Source organism: Drosophila melanogaster, chromosome 3L, assembly GCF_000001215.4.
Source record: "Drosophila melanogaster chromosome 3L".
NCBI classification, from domain to species: Eukaryota; Metazoa; Arthropoda; class Insecta; order Diptera; family Drosophilidae; genus Drosophila; species Drosophila melanogaster.
Genome location: NT_037436.4, coordinates 15,588,329 through 15,610,531, shown reverse-complemented (window position 1 = coordinate 15,610,531; position 22,203 = coordinate 15,588,329). Strand labels below are relative to the sequence as shown.

The 22,203-nt window shown below is 39.8% G+C and overlaps 2 protein-coding genes across 8 annotated transcripts; one reads left to right on the top strand and one right to left on the bottom strand.

Annotated features, from left to right (window-relative positions):
• Positions 1-145: 145 nt before the first annotated feature.
• On the top strand, positions 146-1,825 carry CG7650 (uncharacterized protein). Its single transcript, NM_140529.3, has one exon. The coding sequence runs from the start codon at positions 248-250 to the stop codon at positions 1,076-1,078; it is 831 nt and encodes a 276-aa protein (NP_648786.1). The 5' UTR covers positions 146-247; the 3' UTR covers positions 1,079-1,825.
• Positions 1,407-21,672, bottom strand: RhoGAP71E (Rho GTPase activating protein at 71E). Of its 7 annotated transcripts, none has more exons than NM_001144484.3 (7): positions 20,536-21,672; positions 9,915-10,116; positions 9,661-9,844; positions 9,237-9,299; positions 8,017-8,897; positions 4,777-5,696; positions 1,407-3,873 (listed from the first exon to the last, which is right to left on the bottom strand). In NM_001144484.3, exons 1-7 carry the CDS (start codon positions 20,982-20,984, stop codon positions 3,852-3,854), a joined length of 2,721 nt encoding a protein of 906 aa, NP_001137956.1. In that variant the 5' UTR covers positions 20,985-21,672; the 3' UTR covers positions 1,407-3,851. The 7 variants fall into 7 exon arrangements, with proteins under 7 accessions (NP_001137956.1, NP_730060.1, NP_001189112.1 ...); NM_168629.4 differs by having other exon boundaries at positions 5,252-5,696; NM_001202183.2 differs by lacking the exon at positions 4,777-5,696.
• Positions 21,673-22,203: the final 531 nt, after the last annotated feature.

Genomic DNA, 22,203 nt, shown 5'->3' with positions numbered 1-22,203 from the left:
TTTTTAAATAAAAATGAGAAAAACTTGAAAACAATTTTGAATATCGCGGTCTTTGAAATTGTATACTAACAATTATTAGATATTAACGTAAAAATACTGACAAAATACAGCCATACTAAAACAGTCGATATGGAAACTGAAGCATCGGTATTGTGACAATCGACCTATCGATACTACCATTAGTGAATAATCCAAACCCGACTAATTAAATTGTAAATTAAAAGTAAAAACTCGTTAATTACCAATCATGGCCACTTTGGAAGACAAACTATTGGGCGAGAAACTTGAGTACTACTGCAGCAGCAGCGAGGGCGAGGACAATGGTGACGAGGGAGGCGATAATAAGGGGGCATCCGGGAAATCCCGATGCTCCGGTCTGACCATCGACACAAATCCGGATGCGACTCCGGCTGGTGGATTCCGGCAGCAAAGCTCAACGAACACGGGTCCCAAGGGCGTTGTAAAGGACTGGCAGAGATTCAAGCAGCTCGAGGCGGAGCGACGGGATGAAACCGAACGTCAACGTCTGGCGCTGGCCAAGAAGCTCACCATTACGGCGACAACGTCGGCGGAGGACGAGGAACGCAAGCGGCAGGAGGAACTGGACGCCGAGCTGGACGAACTGATGAGCGAGGACTTCCTGCAGCAGTACCAGAAACAGCGGATGGCCGAGATGCTGCGCCAGACGGGGCACCACCAGCAGTTTGGCCAGGTGCAGCAGTTGACCAGCCACGAGGAGTTCCTCGCCTGCGTCGAGCAGGAGAACAAGCACACCACCATCATCATCCACATATACGAACGACAATTGGCCGCCTGTGCCACGCTGAACAAATGCCTTGACAGTCTGGCCAGCGATTATCCGTCCATTAAGTTCGCCAAGATCTGCAGTTCCGTGGCCGGAATGAGCAGGGACTTCCGCACCAAAGGATTGCCCGCCCTACTGGTATACAAGGCCCAAGCGGTCATCGGAAACTTTGTGCGGCTTACCGATGACCTCAGCGATGACTTCTTCGCCTCCGACGTCGAGAGTTTTCTGATTGAGCACGGCATTATAGTGGACAGAGCTCTGTACAATTGAGCTGCTAGCAAGGCTTATGAACTGACAAGTAACTTATTCGAGGCTTATCCCATGGCTGGACCTTTCAATGTATAGCTAAGACCATTAACCTATTAAATCCACTCTATCTTGGTTAATTCTTAGTTAATCAAATCCCAAAAAGTTTTTACAGTTTAATATAATCCGTATAATTTGTATCAACAAAAGAAACTAACACGACTTCTTGGAATCTCCGAGTTACTTGTCAGTTTAAGCCAGGGCTTTAGAATTATACGCAAATTTTGACCAAATATGTGTTCGTAAGATTAGCATTTAAGAGAACTTAAGCCCGCCCTCCGTTTTAATTTTGCAATTTAAATATTTATTTTTTCCATTCAGTAATTAGTTACATTATATGTATGATTCTTTTCTCTTTTTTTTTTTTTTTTTTTTGTATACAGAAGTTCTTAAAGTGCAACTTTCACAAAATGGAAAATGTCTCTAAAATGGGGTAAATCAAAAGAACTATAAAACTAAATTAAAAATATTTGAAAAATGTATTCGAAATGCATTTTGCACGCGAAAATATATGGAACAGATCCTGCTCACTAAATATAGCGTATATCTATAACGATTCTGTCATCATTTACAACACGATTTATATTTATGTAATAGTATTTAGTGGCTAATGAATGTACTTCACTCGAACTCGTACTCCGTAAGATTTATACAATTATATATTTTATAGCTTATAGCCTACACATATACAGCAATAAAAATGATGTCGATAAAATTAACCTTCTTTTTGTTTGCTTTGCTAATCAACAAATTGGTGTTTCTTGCATTTCTCATTCCTAAATTCTGGGCAACATTCAGAGCTTTAAATTCTAATTTTTACACTTAAACAGATGCGCTTCATACTACGTACGAAATGGCAAAATAAGATGCATTCATTTTCATTTGTTTTATTTCCTTAGCTAACATTTAGATTAATTATGTAAATTCAATTTCAAAAACACACCAAATGTGGTCGGTCAAACACAGCGAGGAGGAAATTGTTTCTTTCTCTAACTTCGCAAAGAATTTTTCAATTAAAGCTGAAAAATCTCCAAGTCTAGGATGAAGGGGAAACAGAACTCTAGTGGCGGGGCAGTGGAAATCAATCTGGAGAGGGTCCTTTGGGACCATCTGGAGACCATACTTGGATTGGTACTATTAGTAACTAGTCGTCGAGGATTCGCTAAATCAGATTCTATAGAAAGTGGAATTATTTCATTCGTTTTAGCTGTAGTTTGGCGGTTCTGCTCCCCCGCAGGAAGGGCTGTTTTAGCATATCGTTTAGTTAATATACATACTAGATATATCTTGGACACATAGACATACACGTATATATGTACACATAGCACTATTAACGATAACATCAGTGAAATAACATCCGATTTACATATTGATTTCCGTTCGCAGTTATACAAGTTTAATTCGAAAACGCTTATCTACATATTAAATGCTAAGTTTTCTTGTTTCTATCTTTGTAAGAATAATGTAGAATTTGTATTAGATATTTTCGATTGGTTTCTGTTTAGTTTTGATTTTGTACTTCACTGTATCAAAAATGAATGTATATCATCTGTATTCGGATCTATGATTGCCTTTAAAGAGCTCCATTCATTTGATTAGTTTCAATTTGCATAGATTAGAAATAACATCTAAAATGGTTCTTATAAAGACAGAGAGTCGGCCTCGAAATCGATTGGTTGGATTGTTCAGATGCTAAAGAGTTTCGAAATTCTTCTGCTTTTTGTATCGTTGTTTCGGTTTGCGATCAGGTGAAAATTTCGTTTATTTTTACCTTGACAATGTTCAAGTTTGAGAGATTCTTGGCTAAAACATGAAGTAAAATCAACCTAAATCACACAACGAAATGAATGCTGAATAAAATTTGGCAATTTGTTGCATAATATAGTTAGTTTCAGTTGTAAATTGTTTGTTTGTTTGTTTCCATTCGTTCGTTTTCCATGTTTTTTTGTTTTGTTTGTTTAACTAAAGAAAATCAGCCTTTTCTTGCTATACACATTAAATACATATATCGTTTACCATAACCTAATGTATGATGGTTTTCAAGAGGGGCCGTCAAAATCTACAGAGATTTAACTATAATGCAAAATGCAAAACTGCCGATGATCAATGGCATTCCCATTAAAATCTCTATAGATTTCTTCGGCACTCTCGTTTTTGTGTGTGTTGGGGTGTTGGTTTGATTTGAAAGTATGTATACGTATTTTAAAAAAATGGTTAGATCTTAACATAGCTATGGGCCGAGGCTTTCTGGGTGTGCTTAGCAGCCTTCGATCGAATGGGCTGTTGTCCTTGTTACAGCCGCGGCGGCTTGAAGCTCAGCGTGGTGCTGCACTCCATGCCCACGTCCATTGCATCCGGCGTCGAGATGCCGCACTCGGCAATGGAGTTCCGCACGGAGGGCGGCTGCTCGGCACCCGGCAGTAGGCCGACCATCAGTAGGGGTTTGTTTAGCACCGGAACACCGACGGCCGATCCTGCAGCTGCTCCAGCATTTCCGGTCAACTGATCACTGCCCAGGCTATTGCTACTGTTGCTCTGACTATTGCCGCCGATCTGCTTCTCCTTGTTGCGCCGCAGCGAGGATCGATACTGGCGCGGCACATTGATGAGCAGACGCCTGGTGGTGGGATTGTGGGTGCTGGTGGTGTTGATGGTGGTAATGGCGCCGCCGAGGCTGGGATTGAGACCAAGACTGGCGACCGGTCGTCGGGCTGCATACTGAATGGACTCGGCGCTGTTACTCAAACGGATGTTGCCAACTAAAATCGGGTTCGGACATAAGGTTGGGATAAAAAGAAAAAAAAAGAGGAGAAATAATATTGCTGATGAGTTCATTTGTTTCATTCGTAGGTCTGGGAGAAGTAGAGCAAGTAAATGTTGGTGTTGTTTTGTGGTTGAGGCGCTTTCTTGATGTGTTATATATGGCTTACTACTCTGGTTTGCTGTGGTTGTTGCTGCTGCTGACCGTCTCTGTGGGCGTTCCGACCACAACAACTCACAAAAACGTTAACAATTAGTGTACAAAATGTGGACGAAACACACAAAACTCGGGGTTAGTAGGCAAAATCAAACAACAACAAGTACAACACACGTTATTATGCATGTATCACATGTAGTATCAAGTGTGTGTGTCGAGTGTAGAAAACACACAAAAAACAACACAAAAAGCTTTCAACATATTTCGATTTCGGTTATACACAGTATAAATAAATAAAAATGTTTATTGTTACAAAGCAAAAATCATAAATGGACAAATGGAAGGCAAAGTACACAATACGAATAAATAACTAAATTATCTGATAGATAAATCAAAAATAATACAAATTAAAAGATACACTTAACAAAATTCCGATGGTTTGGCGGTGGGCAACACGGAAATCTTGGCCTATCATGCTGGGTTAGGAAAATTAAAATTAAGTTGCGTATTCCGCTTCGATTCCATCTAAATACTTAGGCATGATAAACACTGAGTTCCTTTTCAACAACACGAAAATAAATGAATATCTTAAACGTATTAAACGTAAGTATGTTTTAGCATTAGTTGGACATAAGCAAAATTCATGTTTGGATGCAATTGGTATCTACAAAACACAAGACATTTCATTCCGATTGTTCTCAGCTCGCGAATTTGTTCACTGCTTTCATTTTTTTCTTATCAAAACAAAAAGTCCAAAACATTGAAAATGACTGTGGCAAAGTTGTTGTTGTGGTGATGGTTATTGTTGCTATTATTGTGGCCGCTCCTGTTGTGGTCGTTGCCGTGGCTCAGATCGGCGGAGGTCACGTCAAAGGATTGGTACAAGGACGAGGCCATGCTGCTGCGATGTTGCTGCTGCGGTGTCGAGTGTCGCAGCAGCAACATGGCCGCCTGCCTGGGCTCCACATGATGCTGCAACTCGTGGGCCTGCAGGGTGTGCAAAACACCGCCGTCCAGAGAGTCGCCATCGCCATCGCTATCGGTGACCTCCGTCAGCTGCTGATCCTCGCGCACAACGACAACAGGTGGCAGCCGGTTCAAGCACTGGCTGGAGGAATAATAGCATGTGTTGCTGAGCGGTTCGTGTAGATAGTTGGCCAGATCGTCGCCGAAATGAGTGTTGTTGGTGGTGAGCGTAGTTAGTCCAGCGTTATAACTACCCGAATTGACATCCAGCAGCAGGCGACGTTGCTGCTGCTGCTGTTGATGCTGATGTTGCATCGGCGGTGGTCTTAGTAGACCCTTGGAATGTATGTGTTGCTGTTGCTGCTCCTGCTGCTGCTGCTGCTGATGCTGTTGCTCCTTCTGCTGTCCGTAGCTATCCTCCGTGTCCATCATATCGTCATAGTGTTGCTCCTGCTGTTGCTGTTGCTGCTGCTGCTGCCTGCGGTAAAAGTGATAGAGCAAGGCCGCCTGATTCCGCTCGCCTTCCGTTTGAGCCTGTCGCATGTCCCTGGTGCTGCCGCCACCCAAATATCCAGCGGCTGCGGCAAGACAGCAATTGCTGCACGTGTCCGCCGGCAATTGCAACGTGACCACCGCATCCCGGGGACCCAGGAACCACTCGGAGCGGGTGCGCATGCGTGCGGTTTGGCGTTCATGGACCTAACACATTTTCCAATTTCGTATATGTTTCGACATGGCAATTATTTGTTTGTTGGTTGATGTTGTTGTCGTGTGGTTGTAGTTGTTGGTGGAAAGACGAGGGGGGATTCAAAATTATCGCATTAGAGTTTTTTTTGGCAATTGAAATTTGAGTTTAAGCTAGCTGTAACTTTTGCTTGATTAACTTATTTCGAAAAAAAAATTGAAAAGCCAAATTAAAATCTTTGAAAAAACAAAAACAAAAGTTCACAAAAGAAAATGGGTTAACAATATTATGTGATATATAAAATGCAGCAAAATCAGCGCAGTGGAAAAAGTGCAAGACTATACAAAATGATGGATAGAATATTGCAGGGTATTCACCGCAAAATAAAGATGAAGAAAGAGAATCCTTAATCCAGCTTAACTTTACCACGAATACCCCAAATACTCGAAACAAGAACATTTGAATTAGGTATAGTAACATTCAGTGAAAAAACCGCCAACAAGCGCTTTGATTGCTTATTTTGAGGTGGAAGTAACAACATTTAAATTCCTACAAAAGTAAGATTAATTACAAATGCAATTTTGGGTTTTTTTCGGCTCGTGTTTTGTAGTATTCGCATGATGATCTTTTCGTATTCGTATTCTCGTGTCTTCTCGTTCTGCTTAACAACTAAATGTTAGTTGGTTAAGAATTAACTACCAACTATTAATGCAAGGTGCAGCCAAAACATACAAACAAAACAGGCAAGACAAAAGCAGGCATCTACGCTACATAGACCAGATAGCCAAGCGACAACGAATCAAAATGGTGCACAGTTAACAATATTCTTCGGGTAGCTTAGGGGTCTACTAAAATATAGTACAAATTAACGATTACAACAAAATCAAAGGAAATCATAACGGTAGCTTATGATACATTATACATTGTTCTAGTTATTTCTGATATGCCACCTTCGCTTTGAACATCAAATGATAAGAGTGAGAACATAACACAAAAATAATAACTAAGTGTACATGGTGCTCTACATCTATAGATAGCTACGTTTATATATGGTGTCAAGAGTTTTTGAAAAGGCTAGGATACTTATTCCAAGTTCTTTTTGTCCATAAAAGATTTTTCGTGAAGAGAATTTACGGTTCCAAAATATTACTTTTATTATTTAGCCACCTAATAGCTGAATATTTTCTAAAGCCAATCTATTGTAATAAAAATAGGCCCAGAATATTGAATTTCATATTCATGAGATCGAATTTTTGAAAACTTTTGAACTGCTGTCACTAATTTTATCCTTAGTATTTACAACTCCATTAGAACGAACTTATATCCAATTGCTATAAACTTCTCTTATTGCATTCATATTTGTCAGTCCCAATTTTTGTAATTATTAAATACGCAATTTGGTGTTTAGTTTTATTTTGTTGCAACATTGTATAGCACTCGTTTTTTATTTAGTGAAAATAGGTCTTTGGGCATAGAAAATGTATTTATATAATGTTTTTATGTTTTGGTTTTTCACATTTTGTTGTTTTCGTTTTTTGACGTTTTTTTTTTTGTTTTGTTTTGCTTGGTTTTTCTTTGTAAGAGAAGTTTGAACAAAAATAAAAATGGCAAAATTAAATTAAAATATAAACATACAATGTAAAATGAAAAGTTTTCAATCAATTTTGCTCCGTTGTAGTCCTTTTTTACAGAGTTTTGGTGAAGTATGTTGATTTCTTTTTTTTTTTTTTGTTTTTTGTACTTTTTTGTACAGTTTGGGGGGTGTAAAGGGTGTGAGGGAGCTTAGATTCTTCAAATTCTTAAGTCTTAATGTGTTGTTGATTGTTGTTTTTGTGTAAGTAGTTGTTGAGTTTCGTTGGCAGGCGCAAATCGTTTTGTTAGATTATGAAAATATTAGAAAAAACTAGGCAATCATTTCCAAAATGAAACAAACTTGAGCAATTTGCTGTGTGATTCGAGTTAAGAGATAGAGAGAGTCAAAGTAGAAGTGAATGATAGAAAGATTAGAGGGTATAACATTTCCAATTGACAAAATTCAAACACAAGAAACAAAAGATATTAAATTAAGTTATTACAATAGGATTCAATTACAATAAATCAAAAATTCGCAACAGAAAATGGAAGAAAATAAAAAGAGAAAACTTAAATACTAATATATTCTTGGTTCTTGATTCTTTTTCATTTCCTGGAAAAAAGAAACCAAAACTTAAAAGAAATTCGAGCATTTGCAAACGGGGTTAGACCTAGGATCTATATAATAGATGGTACGTTCTACACAACTATCGCAAGTTCTCAAACGGAAATGCGTGAGCCCAGCAAGAAATCGTCCCTCACCTGTGGCAGATACGAGAGGCTCTTGGTGCTCTCCGCATATCGGTTGACGGCCCTCAGCTCCTCCATGGTCATGCCGCCCTCGGCCCCTCCTCCGTTTCCGGCTCCGGAGCCTCCGTTGCCGCCTCCTCCGCTATTCGAGCCAGTTGCTCCGGCGGAATTGGAGCTGCACGAGCTACTGTGCCGAATGCCTCGATTGCAGCGGCTGCACGTTCGCTGCTTGAGCTTGGGAGGCGTCGGATTGCCAACTGCCGAGCCTGAAGCACCTCCTCCTGATCCGCCCGCTGCTCCCGATCCCGTGCGCCTCTCCCCTCCGCCATCGAGACTCTTGGTGCCAGTGCGCAATCGCCTCTGATGATGGCTGCTGCTCGGCGGCGCCGGCTTCTTTTTGTTCTGTCGATACCGGCGCTTAATAAACGTCATCTCATCCTCATCATCGTCGTCGTCCTCGTCGTAGTCCCGCTGGTGCTGAGGCGGCACCTGCTGCTGCTGCTGCTGTTGTTGGTAGTGGTGTGGCTGCTGCTGGGCTCGCTGCTTGTGGCGATAGATGCCACGACTTCCCTGCGGCGGAGCTATGCTACTGATCTCCAATTCGGCACCAAAGTCGTGAACGCCGTCCAGCTCATCGTTGTCCTCATCATCGTCGGCATAGTCATCATAGTCGTAGTCCGTGGCATTTCCGTTGCCATTGCCATTCCGCTTCGCCGGCAACGGCGACGAAGTCATGGCATAGATGCCAGGTCCCTCCAGCGAAACTGAGAGACGGGCGCAGCTCTCGATGAACGAGTGTTCGGGGGAAACGCCCAGCGACAGGACACTGTTCTCCAATGCGGAACTGGAGCTGGTCAGCAGGGCGGGCGTCGAGCGGGACTCCTCCTGGGCCACTAAATCAGGTCGGCAGGGGGTTATAACAAATGCATTGGATGACTCGTCAGAATGAGAGGGGGTGCAAACAACTACTGGGCATGCGGCACAAAGCTATAGAATGGGTGGTGCAGTGCGGTTGGGGCTAGAAGCTTATCTTTTCGGGACACCAGATGACCAAAGATGAGCTAATAAGGTATCAAATACATTCTCCCCTCCCACACACACACACACACACAGACAGAAGTTAGATCGGACAGTGTGTAGAGTAAATAGAGGTGGAGATTCCAGAAGCAAAGCACAATAGAGTATGATTCTAGATATATCTACGTATAGGTAAACACTTTTCAGGTACTCACGTAAGCCCCAACGCTCGCATTGGCACTGCAGCCATGTCTTCTCCGCCTCCAAAGAATGTTGCACTGTGGGTTGAAGCGATAAAAACGTATTAGCAAGCGAATATGTGTGGAATTTTCATTGCTTCAACAGACGACTGAACTTGAAGTTATTTAACCAATCAATAAATCGATTAAGGACGCGCTTAATTATTAACATCTTAATAATTCATCGACAAATTAGTTTGTTAAGTTATCTATCTAGTAGGAAGCAAGTTATTAAAGTGACTTATTCATAAACGTCATCATTTTCAGATTTATTTTAAATTCCTATCTAATGAATATAGCCCCTTTTCTTTATTCATATGCATTGTAAACATACATTGATAGCAATGTTATTCCAAGGGACTACTCATAATCCACAACTTATTTTGAAATTCCAACTTACATGCGTATTTTTGTTGAGCCAACTTGCCACGTGGCGGTGGTGGATACTGAAAGCTGCATATCCACTCGTCCTGCACCTTGAGAATGCGTCCTGTGACGCGGGCGTAGTACTCATAGTTGTCGCGCCCGAAGATGTCGTGCGTGGCAAACTTATCAATTATATTCTGCATAATCTTCGTAGAGACCTGTAAATCAAAAAACAGATTTTAGAAAGGTTTTTTTTTTTTTGTAAAGAAAAGAGTTTACTGAACTCACCTTGAACTTGAGCACATCCTCCATGCGGGCGGTTTTGCCATCGCTGACGCAGGATTGAAAGAAACTGGGGGCCACGGAAACGCCCAGCGCCTCGCTGGTCATTCCGGTGGAGGCGTGGGCCGCATTGCTCGCGATAACCCGGAATGTGCCGAACAGTAGAACTAATAGATGCTGTGTGTATTTCGGCAGCGAACCGAAGAGTCTGCAAGGGGGAAAAGAGAAAGGTTCTTTAGAAGAAGAATGTCGGCGCATTTATCTTAGAGATACCAGAAAGTGCGCACTGTGAGAAAGAGTTTCTTATATTTCTGTGCTTCTTTTTGGTTTTCAAACCATTCTAAGAGTTTTGTGATGAATAATCATCCTTCTCTTGTTAACCCAATCATCTATCTCCTCACGCCTTTTTTGATTGCTTGAACATCTGAGCCTGACATTTATTCTCATTCGGCATTGTAATTTAATTGTCTTACAGCGTGACAAACTTTTTCTCTACATGTGTGGGCTACATTGTAGATTGCAGATTTCATAAATATTTGTTGAGATCTGTTATCATAGCGAAATAAATCGTTGTCAGCTCTTTGAGCTGGCATAGCATTTGTTTGTTACTCATGCTATTTGTTTTTATTGCCATTACAGAAGTGCAATGACTCATTCTCAGGTGAGCTCCTCCACTTTTGCTGGCCGCCTGTTACCCATCAAAATCATCGCCTGGCCAAGCGGAGCCGGCAAAGAAAGTCAGAGCAGCTCAAACTCAGCTCAGTTAAGTTCAGCTCAGAGCTCCCCTGTTCACACTTTCATTTTGGCGTGCCTAATGATTTTTCGAAACAAATGGTTAAGCCAAGTCTGCGGGCCCCCAGCTGCAGCCCGGTGACTTTGGCCGGGGAAGAAGAAAAACTGGTTGGCAGCCTCCTAAGCGTCCACATTACACAACTCGATAGAGGTAGCTAACCAAAACCAAAAACAAAATAAAAAAAAAAAAATAAAATAAATGAAAGAAAGACCAAGCCAGCACCAAAAGCCAACACAAGACAAGCCAGGCCAGGCCAGCTTTAGGATGGAGAAAAAAGAAAGATATATAAAACTCAACTCAATCAATTAATGCTTTTTAAAAGCAACACTCGCAGCACAACACAACATCTCTCCCCAGCTGGCGCTTAAAAAGTGAAAACTTCAAGATCCAACAATAAATTCAGGAGTCGATGGGGGGAGGGGGGGTGAAGTGGGGGCTAAGATCGCTTGACAATGAACTATACTATAATGCGATGGCTGTCTGGCTCTATTTTCATTTTCAGATGTGGTGTAAATTGCCCCGCGAAGAAAGACTGAAAAACAGACTAACGAGTGAAAACGACAGCTTAGGCCGATCGATAAGTGAGCGTTGCATTTAGAATGAATGTCTCGGTTCGAAAAGGGAGTGCAGCGATAGGGTTTTTTTTTTTTTTTTAAGAAATAAATGGAAAATATTGAAATGTCTCCGTATTCAGTTAATTGAAGTGAGGAAATTAGCCAAGACAACCAACCAGCATGAACTGTCGTCACAAGTGGAGAAATCCATCCAAAGTGGCAAAGTGAGAGGTGGGTACCTCAAATGCTGTAAATTACCCACACCCGTCATTAGTCTATATCAATGCTGGACAAAACTGAGACCCAAATGAGCAGTGGTTTCTTGGAACACCTAATGGTGGTAAAAACAAAGGTTAAAGGGTTTCCAGTCATGTAGTTCTTTAATCCATTGTTATTCGATTGTTTGTAAATAAGTATAATTATTTCCTTATCAACGATACTCCTTATTAGAACTGACATCGAAGCCTTTCTAGGGTTATCGTTGGTCAAGGTTTCAACAGGTTCCCGAGTTCATTAGTTCATTGATGTCTAACAATTTGTTTGCCGAAAACTAGAGACGAGTCAATATGGCGATGTGAACAACCCAAGCAATGCCACCAGACCCAACCCAAGCCAAACAAACACTATATAGCAAGTAAACTCTTGCCGAACGATCCCTAGTCAAACCAGCATTGCATTGTAAACAAAATTGGGAAAAACGTGCCGCCGAAAGCTATAGAAAACCTAAAAAAAAAAACTGTAGATAGGCAAAACCTTATCTTATCGATACAAATTTAAACTACACATGTTGCTGCTTCTTTGCGGCGAGCATCTGAACTCCTTGGAGGCCAAAATGATAGGGGCCAAACCAGCTAGTGATCACCTCGAACTTCTGGCCAAATGTCTCCCGATAACGACGATTATCAATTAGTTACATTTTTTTTTTTTTGCTCGTTCTGACGCCGGTTAACGCCCATAAAGCGGAATATGCGTACAAATCGTTTATTAATTGCATTAATTACGTGGAATGCTGTTAAAAAAGAGCATAAACAACAACCGCAGAAACCACAGCAACTGAAAGCGGAACAAGTGTTTACGTCTGTTGATATTGGAGAGATAAGCAGTAGTATCATTGAACCGAGTACCGTAGTTCCGAGCCCTATGATTCCGAATAAAAAATCACCTCAATGGTGTGAGTAATTGTGGTTTATTGTTATTTACATTATCATTTGATGATTTCTACGTTTTTTGTTGTACCCTCGCTGCTTCGATTGATTGATCGCCGGACCATTAGGGTCTATGGATTACCTTATATAATCGCGTTGCGCATGCGTCGTCGTATCTGTTTGTTTTTATACGCCATTCATTTACATAATCAATAGGCCAAACAGAAAGAGCCATACAAATAAAGACAATAAAAAAAAACACGGCCAAAACATTAGCATAAAACTATTTCCACGAATCAGTGCTAAATAGTTTCCGATATTGAAAATATTTAGCATTTGGCAAACGTAGCTTCTGCGTATTGTTCATTGACAATCCGGCAAACTCGTCATTTTATTCAGATGAATCATTTTCATTTATTGTTAACTTTGTTTATTTGCCATGCCGTTGGCTGCTTGCTTTGCTGGTTTTTTCTTTTTTTTTTTTTCATTCATAAAAATGAAATATATCGGACCATTTTTTATTCGCCTCTTTTTTTCTCTCGTTTTTTTTTTTTTTTTTTTGTTTGTATTTGCCGCATTTGATTTGCTTTTGTAACAGTTTTTTATCACAATATTATATGCGTCTGCAGATATATGCGATTTTTTTTCCAGTTCGTTACGTTACGTATGAAAAGTGTCGGAAGTTGAAGATGCGATTGCCCTACAGAGAAACCAGTTCCCCGAAATTCCCACAAACCCAAACCCAACTCTTTTGTGACACTTTCGAGAGGAGATCTTGAATCCCCATCTCGGTGGCAGTCGCGGTTTCAGTCGCTCCCAGTGAGTAAGTCAAGTGAGTGAGTGAATTGTGCCGATTGTCGAGGTCTGCGTATGTGATAAGTGAAATATCACACACAAGATAATTGAGTTTCCTTATGTACATATGTACTTCAATGGTTTACATTAATGAACAAGTGCATAATATACTTTATGGAATTCAACTGAATGATAGCTTGCAAATGCGGACTTATTCAAAGTCTTTTCTGAGGAATTTATGGGGAAGTACGAAAATTTGATTTACGAGAAAGCAGGGCACAGATAAATATATAAAATATATATGAGACAAATATAACAATACTATTCGTATGTCAAGCAGAAGAAAGGTCAAAAAATAAGTTATAAATTAATTTTCAGCTAGCAAAATAAATCTTGTATGAAATCCTTAATTGCAAATAGAAAGCAAGACGTAAACAGTCGCTAATTAGGGCTGTCAATAATTTTAAATTGACAAAGTGTAAACACAAACTTCTTCCAGTTGAATTGAATTTAAAACGGAAGTTAAAGCTATTATACATTTATTTCCAGCATAAACTAAGATACTATAAGATATAAAAACATCTCGGTTTCCGCGCTGCCAAATGAAATCCCATTTCCACACATGAATGTTGGCCAGTTTTTATCTGCAATGTGTAATCGTCTGAAGAGGCCTATAAAAATAACAATATGTGGATCAATTGATGTGGTCGCCTTCGCTAATGATTCATTTACATTAGGTCATAAACGAATAAGTTTATGTTAGTCTGTTAAGGGCATTACGCATCAGTCGAGTGAACAAAGAGCATCCAGTATCTGAAGGAACTACAAGTATAGAGTATGTGTGTGTGTGTATCTTCTGGATCGCTTATCGCATCGGCCACATTTTTTGCCTACTAAGCAGTCCGGATCGGTCGGTTTTATAATTATGCTGTCCGTGTATCGCTCATATCTTGAAGCTCCCTTCTCTGTTTTTTCTGTGTTTTTTTCTGTCTTTTTGCATCAGCATCAATATTCATTGCGACAAGCTCAATCTGCATCTTTTGTTCACTTCCACGCCCAAGATTCGCAACTGGAGAGTCAAGTACACGGAAAAAATAGATTTATACTGAGATCTTAACTGATCATTAATATAATTTATCAGTTAACAGCGTGTCATGTTTAGCATTTGCATTTGGAAGTATGACTTCCCCTATTCTAAAATGTCTTCTCAATTAACGAAATAGACTTCGAATGTTTTTTTAAATGTCTTCAGTACACATTCAGTTGAATGAAGTGGCTTTATGATCGCTCAACAGATGCGAAAACATAACCGCATCGGCAGCAAGTTTTTTATGGCTGTTGGTCGGCAGAATACAAAAGACAATACGTCATAATAACGAACCAAGGAAAGGCAATATTCCAACATCAACCACACCAAGTGCACGATGATAAAAAGCAGTTTATAACATACATATACTAAGTGCAAACATCACGATATGCGACGGATGACGGCTATGACCCACCAACCAAGCTAGCGACAATGCCCTGATTACACTCGACATCCCATTGTTTGTTTCTATCTCGGTGATCAATCATGAACATCAGATAATAAATTTACTTCTCTGATGTAAGAATTTCACCAGAACAATGTTTTATTAAAAGTTCACTGTACCTCATTATGATCGGTAATACTCTTATGAAAACAAGAACTTTATATTTCATAGATCGTTATGAAAGTTGGTATATGCTTAGAAGTGGAAACAACAAATGTTGTCTACAGGTAAGAAATCTGGATGTTTTATAACTCTGTGTTCTATAGAACATTCTGCTCTTCGGCTAAGCATAAGCACTACCTACCTACTGCTTCTTGAAACCAATAAACCCATTTTTTCTCTACAAGTACTGTCAATAGAATTGTTGAAAACAAAGATAAGCATTACAAACACAGCGAATCTTCTTTATAAACTGGGCAGCAAAGTATTTTAGGGTAAGAGCATAGCCCTGACCTCAAATGAAACCAATTCCCTGCTGGCCAGGGCATATCCGCCATATGTTTTTAGTGGCTGCGTCTGCAATGTTCGGCTGGTTGTTCAACGTTCAACGTTCAGGGCGATTCACTGAGGGAAAAGTGCGAACCCAAGAGAACCCTTGAAGAAAAGAAATACCGACCGAACGGTTCGGTCCACTGACGTAAATTTCCACGCTTTTCGCCTGTTTATAAGTACATTTTTTTGCGCCCGTTTCATTTAACATTTATTGGTTTTGTTTGCCATTGTTGTTTATACACGTCGGCGGCAGTTTCGAGTTTTTATTTATGCAAAGTCAAAGTCGAATGGATACTACTGAGGTGGCAGTCGATAAAACAAAGACAGAATTAGCAAGCCCATTGAGGTATTTGCTGTTCTACTTCGAATTCTACAACAAATAGTAGATATACGAAATTAAATTATACTAAATTATAAAGATGTGGTTTCAATAAACTGGCATTGTTTAGGTTTTAATGAGTCAAAGTAAGATATAAACAATATTTATAAAAATATCCATAGCATCCATAGCATACAAAGGATTCAAATTCTGAACTATCTCAGCTGCCTTAATACATCAGGTAAAAAGTTAAATTTCTTGTGGTAAATACAAATTGTTAGGATTTTTACAGAAAACCAAATTGTAAAGAATTAGTTTTGCATCCGTAGAACTTTTGTTTCAAGCAACCCCGACCGAAAAACCGATATAAAAAGAGGAGGAGGAAACAATGCAGCGCTTGTGAATAACCATATATAATAATAATCAGGAAGCGAAACCTCGGCCGTCTGGAAGTGGGCGATGGAAGGGAGGAGTGGAAGGGGAGGGGCCCTTCCAGACGTCGGATGACGATGACGGCTTATCGACTTATAGACAAGAACGTTGTTGTTTCTGCTGTTGGTTGTGGGGTTTGTTGTTGTTATTGTTGGTAATGCCATTTGGGACAATGCGGCTTTGTCGTTTTTGCACTGCAGTTTTTGCCATTTGTTTGTCTAGTCCAACAAAAGCGGGTATAAATTTTCATTTATTCCTCGGCTCCTCGCTCTTTTCTGCACTTATCAGTATTCGCAGCAGACAGTTTTCCCTGGGCCATCAGCAATTGTCCACCAGGCAATTGTGCAAATAGCCTATTAACTGTGTATGGCCAAAGACTAAGACTGAGGAGAATCAGAAGGATAACTAAGATAAAGATTGAAACAAAGGGAAAGGAAGCAAATCGGACGGAAAATGTGATTTAGGAACAAATTCTGAATTTCTAAAAAGAAGAATCCTTGCAAGGTTAAAGGTATAGTAAAAAGAGTACAATCTGTTTTTTAACCCTGTACTGTAAGATCATGTTCGGCATTCTTTGCTTAAACACTGGTATGGTTTCTGTAATATATCCTATAAATTTGCTAAAATCGTTAGCAAATAGTGTTTATTTCGTTTTAGTATTGGAAAATAAAAAGCCATCCCAAAGATTTCTTAATTCAAACGAGGTGGTTTCTTACAGGCAGTCAAGGGTTTTTAAGAAATCCTTTGATATTTTTCTTAACTGTAAAATTTTACAATAGTAATATGTCCTTAAATTAGCGATTAAATACACGTTACTTTATATAGGTCAAATTGTATCTGATTCCAGAGCTTAAAAATCGAGTAGTTTGAGAACTGTACAGATAGAAGTTAAACGAAAGAGCAACAGGCGTTGGAAAAAGCTCGCGAAAGCTCTTTTTCAGCCAGGCAACAAGTTGCGAATAACAGGACTAACGGCAGAGAGAGAGAGTCAACTCGGGAGATGCGTGGGAGCGAGACAGAGAAAGCACTAGTCCCACTCTCTTCCAGCAGCAGCTGCTTTCTTGGTTTTTTCTTTTCGTTCATCCGCCGTGTTTGTAATTTACACAAAACAAAACGGCAAGAAAAACAATACACAATTCATTTGCACAAACGTACGCTTGTTCATATGTAGGTACGATTGTGGATATTTTCGGACTATTGCAAAAACGTGCAACAATGACGTCGATCCGCTGCAATAACAACAGCACCAGCAGCGGCAACAACAACGGCCAAAAGGCCAGCAGCTGGAAAGTACACAAACAAAAACGATGTGCCAACTGATGGAATTAAACACTATTTGCCTCTCTCTTCGCGTCTCCTTTGCACTCTCTTCCTATTTTTGCGTTTAGTTTTAATTGATACAAAGTTTCCAACGCGTGTCTATTTTTAAAGGTGTTGCTGTTGCTGTTTCTTTCGGCAGAGGCGCTATTTTCGCGCATTTTGTTTGATTTGATTCGATTGTGATTGCCCAATGTTTTTGTTGTAGCTCTGGCCGTTGTTGTAATTGCTGTTGCTACTCGTGTTGTTGTTGCTTTTGCTGTTGCGCCTTCCCCCAAAAAGTAAATAAACAAAAGTAGCCAAAGCAGCAGCAGCAACAACAATTACAATAAATGTGTATATAATTGTACAGGTTTGAAAAGTTTACACACACGCACAGCGGTGGTCAAGAAAATAGGATAATGAAAAAAAAGCAACAATCTTGGGTCCAATGCTAACTTTTTTAGTAAAGTGAACTTTTTTCATTAATTATTTTCCGTTTTTTTCCGATTAGTAAAATTTGATATAAAGATTGTTAGTTAGAACGTTTTCTAATTTTAAATGTAATAAATTAAAAAATAATATATATATATAACTATAACTAATACATCAAACCATCGGTCGACTATTAATTTTTATTTGATTAAGCCCGCTCCTAGTATCTCAACCCCTGCTGTAGAGAAAGACACAGGTTGCCAAACTGAAAATTTACGTTTTCCAATCCTTTCGCTTTTCCCACCCGAAAAGCGCTTCCCGCGAAATGGAAATAATTTGGCGGTCGATTTCTACGCATGTAGAAGTTTTAAATTTATGTTTTATTGCTGACGTTATTTGTTTACACGCACATTTGGCGTTTAGCGATCGGTGTTTCAGTATTCAGTGTTCAGTGTTTAGTGTTCGGCATTTAATGTAACCAATGGATCTGCTGACGCAGAAGCATCTCACATCCAACAGCCACCATCCACCATCCACCGTATCCCCCATATCCCATATCCATCTCAATCAGATACTGAGTGTTTGGCAAATTAGGCAAACGCCAGAGGAAGCCCAAACAGACAAATCATTTCGGCACGTCAATTGCAATCGATCGGCTATAAATGTTCGTTCGATTTCTTAATTACAGGCCACTCACTTTGCGAATACGTATGTATGTATTGCATGTAAGCCGAGTTGAAGAAGAACGGGCCAATAACGCACACACACACGCACACCTCGCAAATTGCAGCGGCCAAGTATTTCGTCTACATTTTAATTGAGCCTGCGTTCGTGGGCTGGTTGCTTTGTGATGTGTTGGCCCACGCTTTATGCTCTAATTCAGATGCTTAGAAATCGATTGCAACAAAAGGAAAAACAACAAGCAACCAAATGGGCAAACAACAGCAGAGAGTTAGCCAAAAGCCAAAAGCGAGTCAAGAAATCCAAGCATAGCCCTTTCAGCGGCTTCTGTTTACATTTCCATTTTCAAGTTTCTTAAAGTCCATACAAGGCTGCACAGTGAATCAGCGAAAATCAGAATTAATTACATATGCACATATATACGATCGGTATTCTATAAGTTTTACTTTGCTTGGTTATCTGCAGATCAATGAATGCTTTGTGGGAATTTAAAGAATTCTTTATACTTTACACACTAAATCGGAACTTAAAAAAATATGTCAGACAAAAGGAAATCTTTTCGCTTTTAAGTTTATAAGTTTGTAATACAACAAAATACTGAATCAGACCTTAAACAAATATTCATAAGTACCAAAAAAAAAAAAAAACAGTTTGAATTGATTATATTAACGTTCAATTTATCTTGAGGGGCAGTCGGATATTTAAACACCATATGCTGGTTCAATATTTGCAAGTAATACTGTTTACTATAAAACCAAACACATCCACTGCTTGTTTTTTCTGCTGCCGCACAAATTATGTAAATTGCCTGGCACATCTAAGGGTTAAGCGAACGCTTAACGCTCAAGTGAAAATTGGTGAAAATCCACACAAATGTGTCAACAAGTGCCGTGGAACAACAACAAGAACAACGCCGATTTAACAATAACAACAACAAGGGCCGAGGCAGAGAAAACAACAAGAGCCGAGGCTGGCTTTCCAGTGAATTAACTCCCCCTGAAGATTCTTGGGGCTGCAACAACCGAATCTACATCTATATCTATATGTGTACATCTAAAGATCCGGTTCAGCAAGTTTACCGCAAGCTAGTTACACTACAACAACAAGCAAACGTTTGTGTGTGCGCGCCGCACAGCAGAGGCCACAAAAATGGTAGTTGAAATGCATATAGCTCAAGAAATGAATACCAATAAAATCTCCAGCAACAGATTTATGGAAATCCTAGCGCTTTGAATCAAATAAAAAATGTGCAACTGCGTACAAACTTCTTAGATTGTAAATACCCTTCGCAAGAAAGTAACATGTTAATAATAATAAATTCTTGTAATCCGCCACACGATCTGAATACTAATGTTTACCAAGTAATTGGTAATAACATTCTGAATAAGGAAATCACTGGCATTTACTTGTCTACCATTAATTTATGGTATTGTCGAACGCTTATGTTTGGTGAAAATATATTAAAATGCCCGCTTAGAATTTATGGCCAGTGTAATGGTTTCCACAGAAGCACTAATAAAATGTCGAAATTTATTCATTTTCACGATGTTGCCAAATTTATAGTGACTCCTATGAAATTTTCTTGCCGTGGATTCCTAGAAGTGAGTGGATACATTCTTAAATTTAATTTTAATTTAATTTAGACATTGCCAAGAATAAAAACTTTTCTGATTTGCTCAAATATTAAAAATTGATTCAAGTATTTTTTTAATTCATTTAAATGATCTGAATAAAAAGTAAAGTGATTTACAGTGCTAAGCTAGCACCATGTTTTATCAATAAATTCCAGAATGACTAATTCATTCGCTATTCGAATTATTATTTAGGGAATTTAAAAAAGTCTCTCAAACAAAAGGTTTGTTTGTGAATTTTCTTATCAATGGAATTCCGTTCTTGCTGAATCAGTGAAGAGCCCATTTCAGATTTACGCTATTCATAATTAGAAATTTCATATATTTTATATGTATCCTTTTCTTTTCTTCAAAATCAATTTTGATTCGTAAAGATAAAGTTTTCTGTATGCTAACATAAAAAACATTAATGCATAAAATAGGCCCTAACGAAATATACATTTTTCTGTAGCTGTTGCTAACTTCGCGACCCCCATAGTGTTGGGTGGCCCCAGCGGCAGGCCCCACCTTCTTGCCACTCACCTGTGCAGTCGCTCCGTTTGCTCGGCTTCGTTTTGCAGATCATTGATGGCGAACAGCTCCATCTCGCCGCTGCGCCCGAATATCCCATTGGGGATCTTGCGCAGGAACTTCTTGAGCACGCTGGCGATGGTGAACACCGAATAGTTGTCCACGTTGACGAGCCGACCGGCCTGCAGGAAGTGGATGAGCTTCTTCATTGCGCCCTGGTGGCCGGGTGCGCGGAATACATCGCGGCGGTTCGGTGACTCCTTGTTCAGTTTGAGGATCAGGACGAGCAGGGGCCCGGGAATGTTGTTGTTGTGCTTGCACACCTCCTCCAGCGGCACACCGAATTTGACCTTTTCGAGGCGGTACGGGTAGGCGGGAGCGGTGGCTGGGTGGCCGCAGGAGGTCACCACGTTGCCCAAATCCGCGGCGCGCCTATGGACGCGTTCTGCCCAGCTGGACATGGTTTTTCACGCGATTTTCCTGCCTCCCTGCCTTCCTGCCTGTGTTTGTGTGCTTTTGCGTGCGCGTGTGTGCGTGTATGTATGTGCTGGCGAGTTTTTCAGCGAGCAGAGGAAAATGTGCTCGGCAGATTTTATGGTTTTATGCTGGCCACAAACATGTTCACTTGACTGGAATGTTAATTTGTTCGCCTGCCCAATATGCGGAAAATATCTTTCAGATTTTCACTATTTATTATTTTTTATTATTTTTTACTTTATTTTCGACACCTACTCTCGCGTCGCAGCCCCAGATTTTAGCCCAAAATGAGCAGCTTTGAAAAGCCAGCTTTGATTAAAAAATCGCCACCACTCCTGCTGTATGCATTTTTCTCTTCTCTTCTTCGCGTCTCTCTTTTACACTGCGTTTCTCCGTTTCTTTTGCGCTTTTCTTCTTTTTGGCCAACGCCTCGGAGCTGCTATGCCTTTTGCGCCCCTTCGCTTACTGAATTAAACGCTCGCCTATCGCATTTCGCTTGGATTTGTTGAGAACGCGGCGTTCGGCGTCACTTTCGGTTAGTTTAGCACTAGTTTAGTTGTGTTATTTCGGGGAGTGTTTAATTATTTTGCTGCGCTCGCCCGCACGCTCGACTTTTTTCGCTGTATATTGAAAACGGAGTGTGGACATCAAGCGGTAGCTGCAGAATGCCTGAGGCTCAGCGCTTCGCTGCGAAATACCAACGGAATATACCAAGAAATTATACTGCACAAGTACTGTGATAGTAGGGGTGTTCCAGCATTCGTTAAGTTTCAAAATGCCAAAGCCAAAGATAAAAAGATATAAAAAAAATTAACGCACTTATGCAATACCAAAAACGAATAAATACATAATGTTACTACTTTTATCAGGGAACTTGGCTTAACAAAGTTTATACAAATGCACAATGAAATTAAATCTACTTAACTGCTAACTGTTATTATTAGTTATTTCATACGATATGCAGGAGGCAGAAAGTTGCTTATTAAACATATATTTTCATAAATATTTCACGAAAGTATGAGAAAATTTCAAAATCGTTTGATAATATACTAATACGCTATTTAGCCACATATATAAGTCTCTAATGTATTTCTTAAATAAATCATTTGTAAAGCTATAAACTAAATTCTTTTATAAAATCTACTCCCAAAAAAAACAGCAGCATCAAACCTTAGCGTCTTAATATTAATTCAAATGAACACT

Bases quoted from the DNA above. Each gene is read 5' to 3' on its own strand.
- RhoGAP71E (NM_001144484.3), bottom strand. From the start codon at position 20,984: ATGTCCAGCTGGGCAGAACGCGTCCATAGGCGCGCCGCGGATTTGGGC. The intron at 8,898-9,236 runs GTGAGTACCTGA...GACCTGATTTAG, and splicing joins ATGCGAGCGTTGGGGCTTAC to TGGCCCAGGAGGAGTCCCGC. The intron at 5,697-8,016 runs GTGAGGGACGAT...AAAATGTGTTAG, and splicing joins GCCTCTCGTATCTGCCACAG to GTCCATGAACGCCAAACCGC.
- CG7650 (NM_140529.3), top strand. From the start codon at position 248: ATGGCCACTTTGGAAGACAAACTATTGGGCGAGAAACTTGAGTACTAC.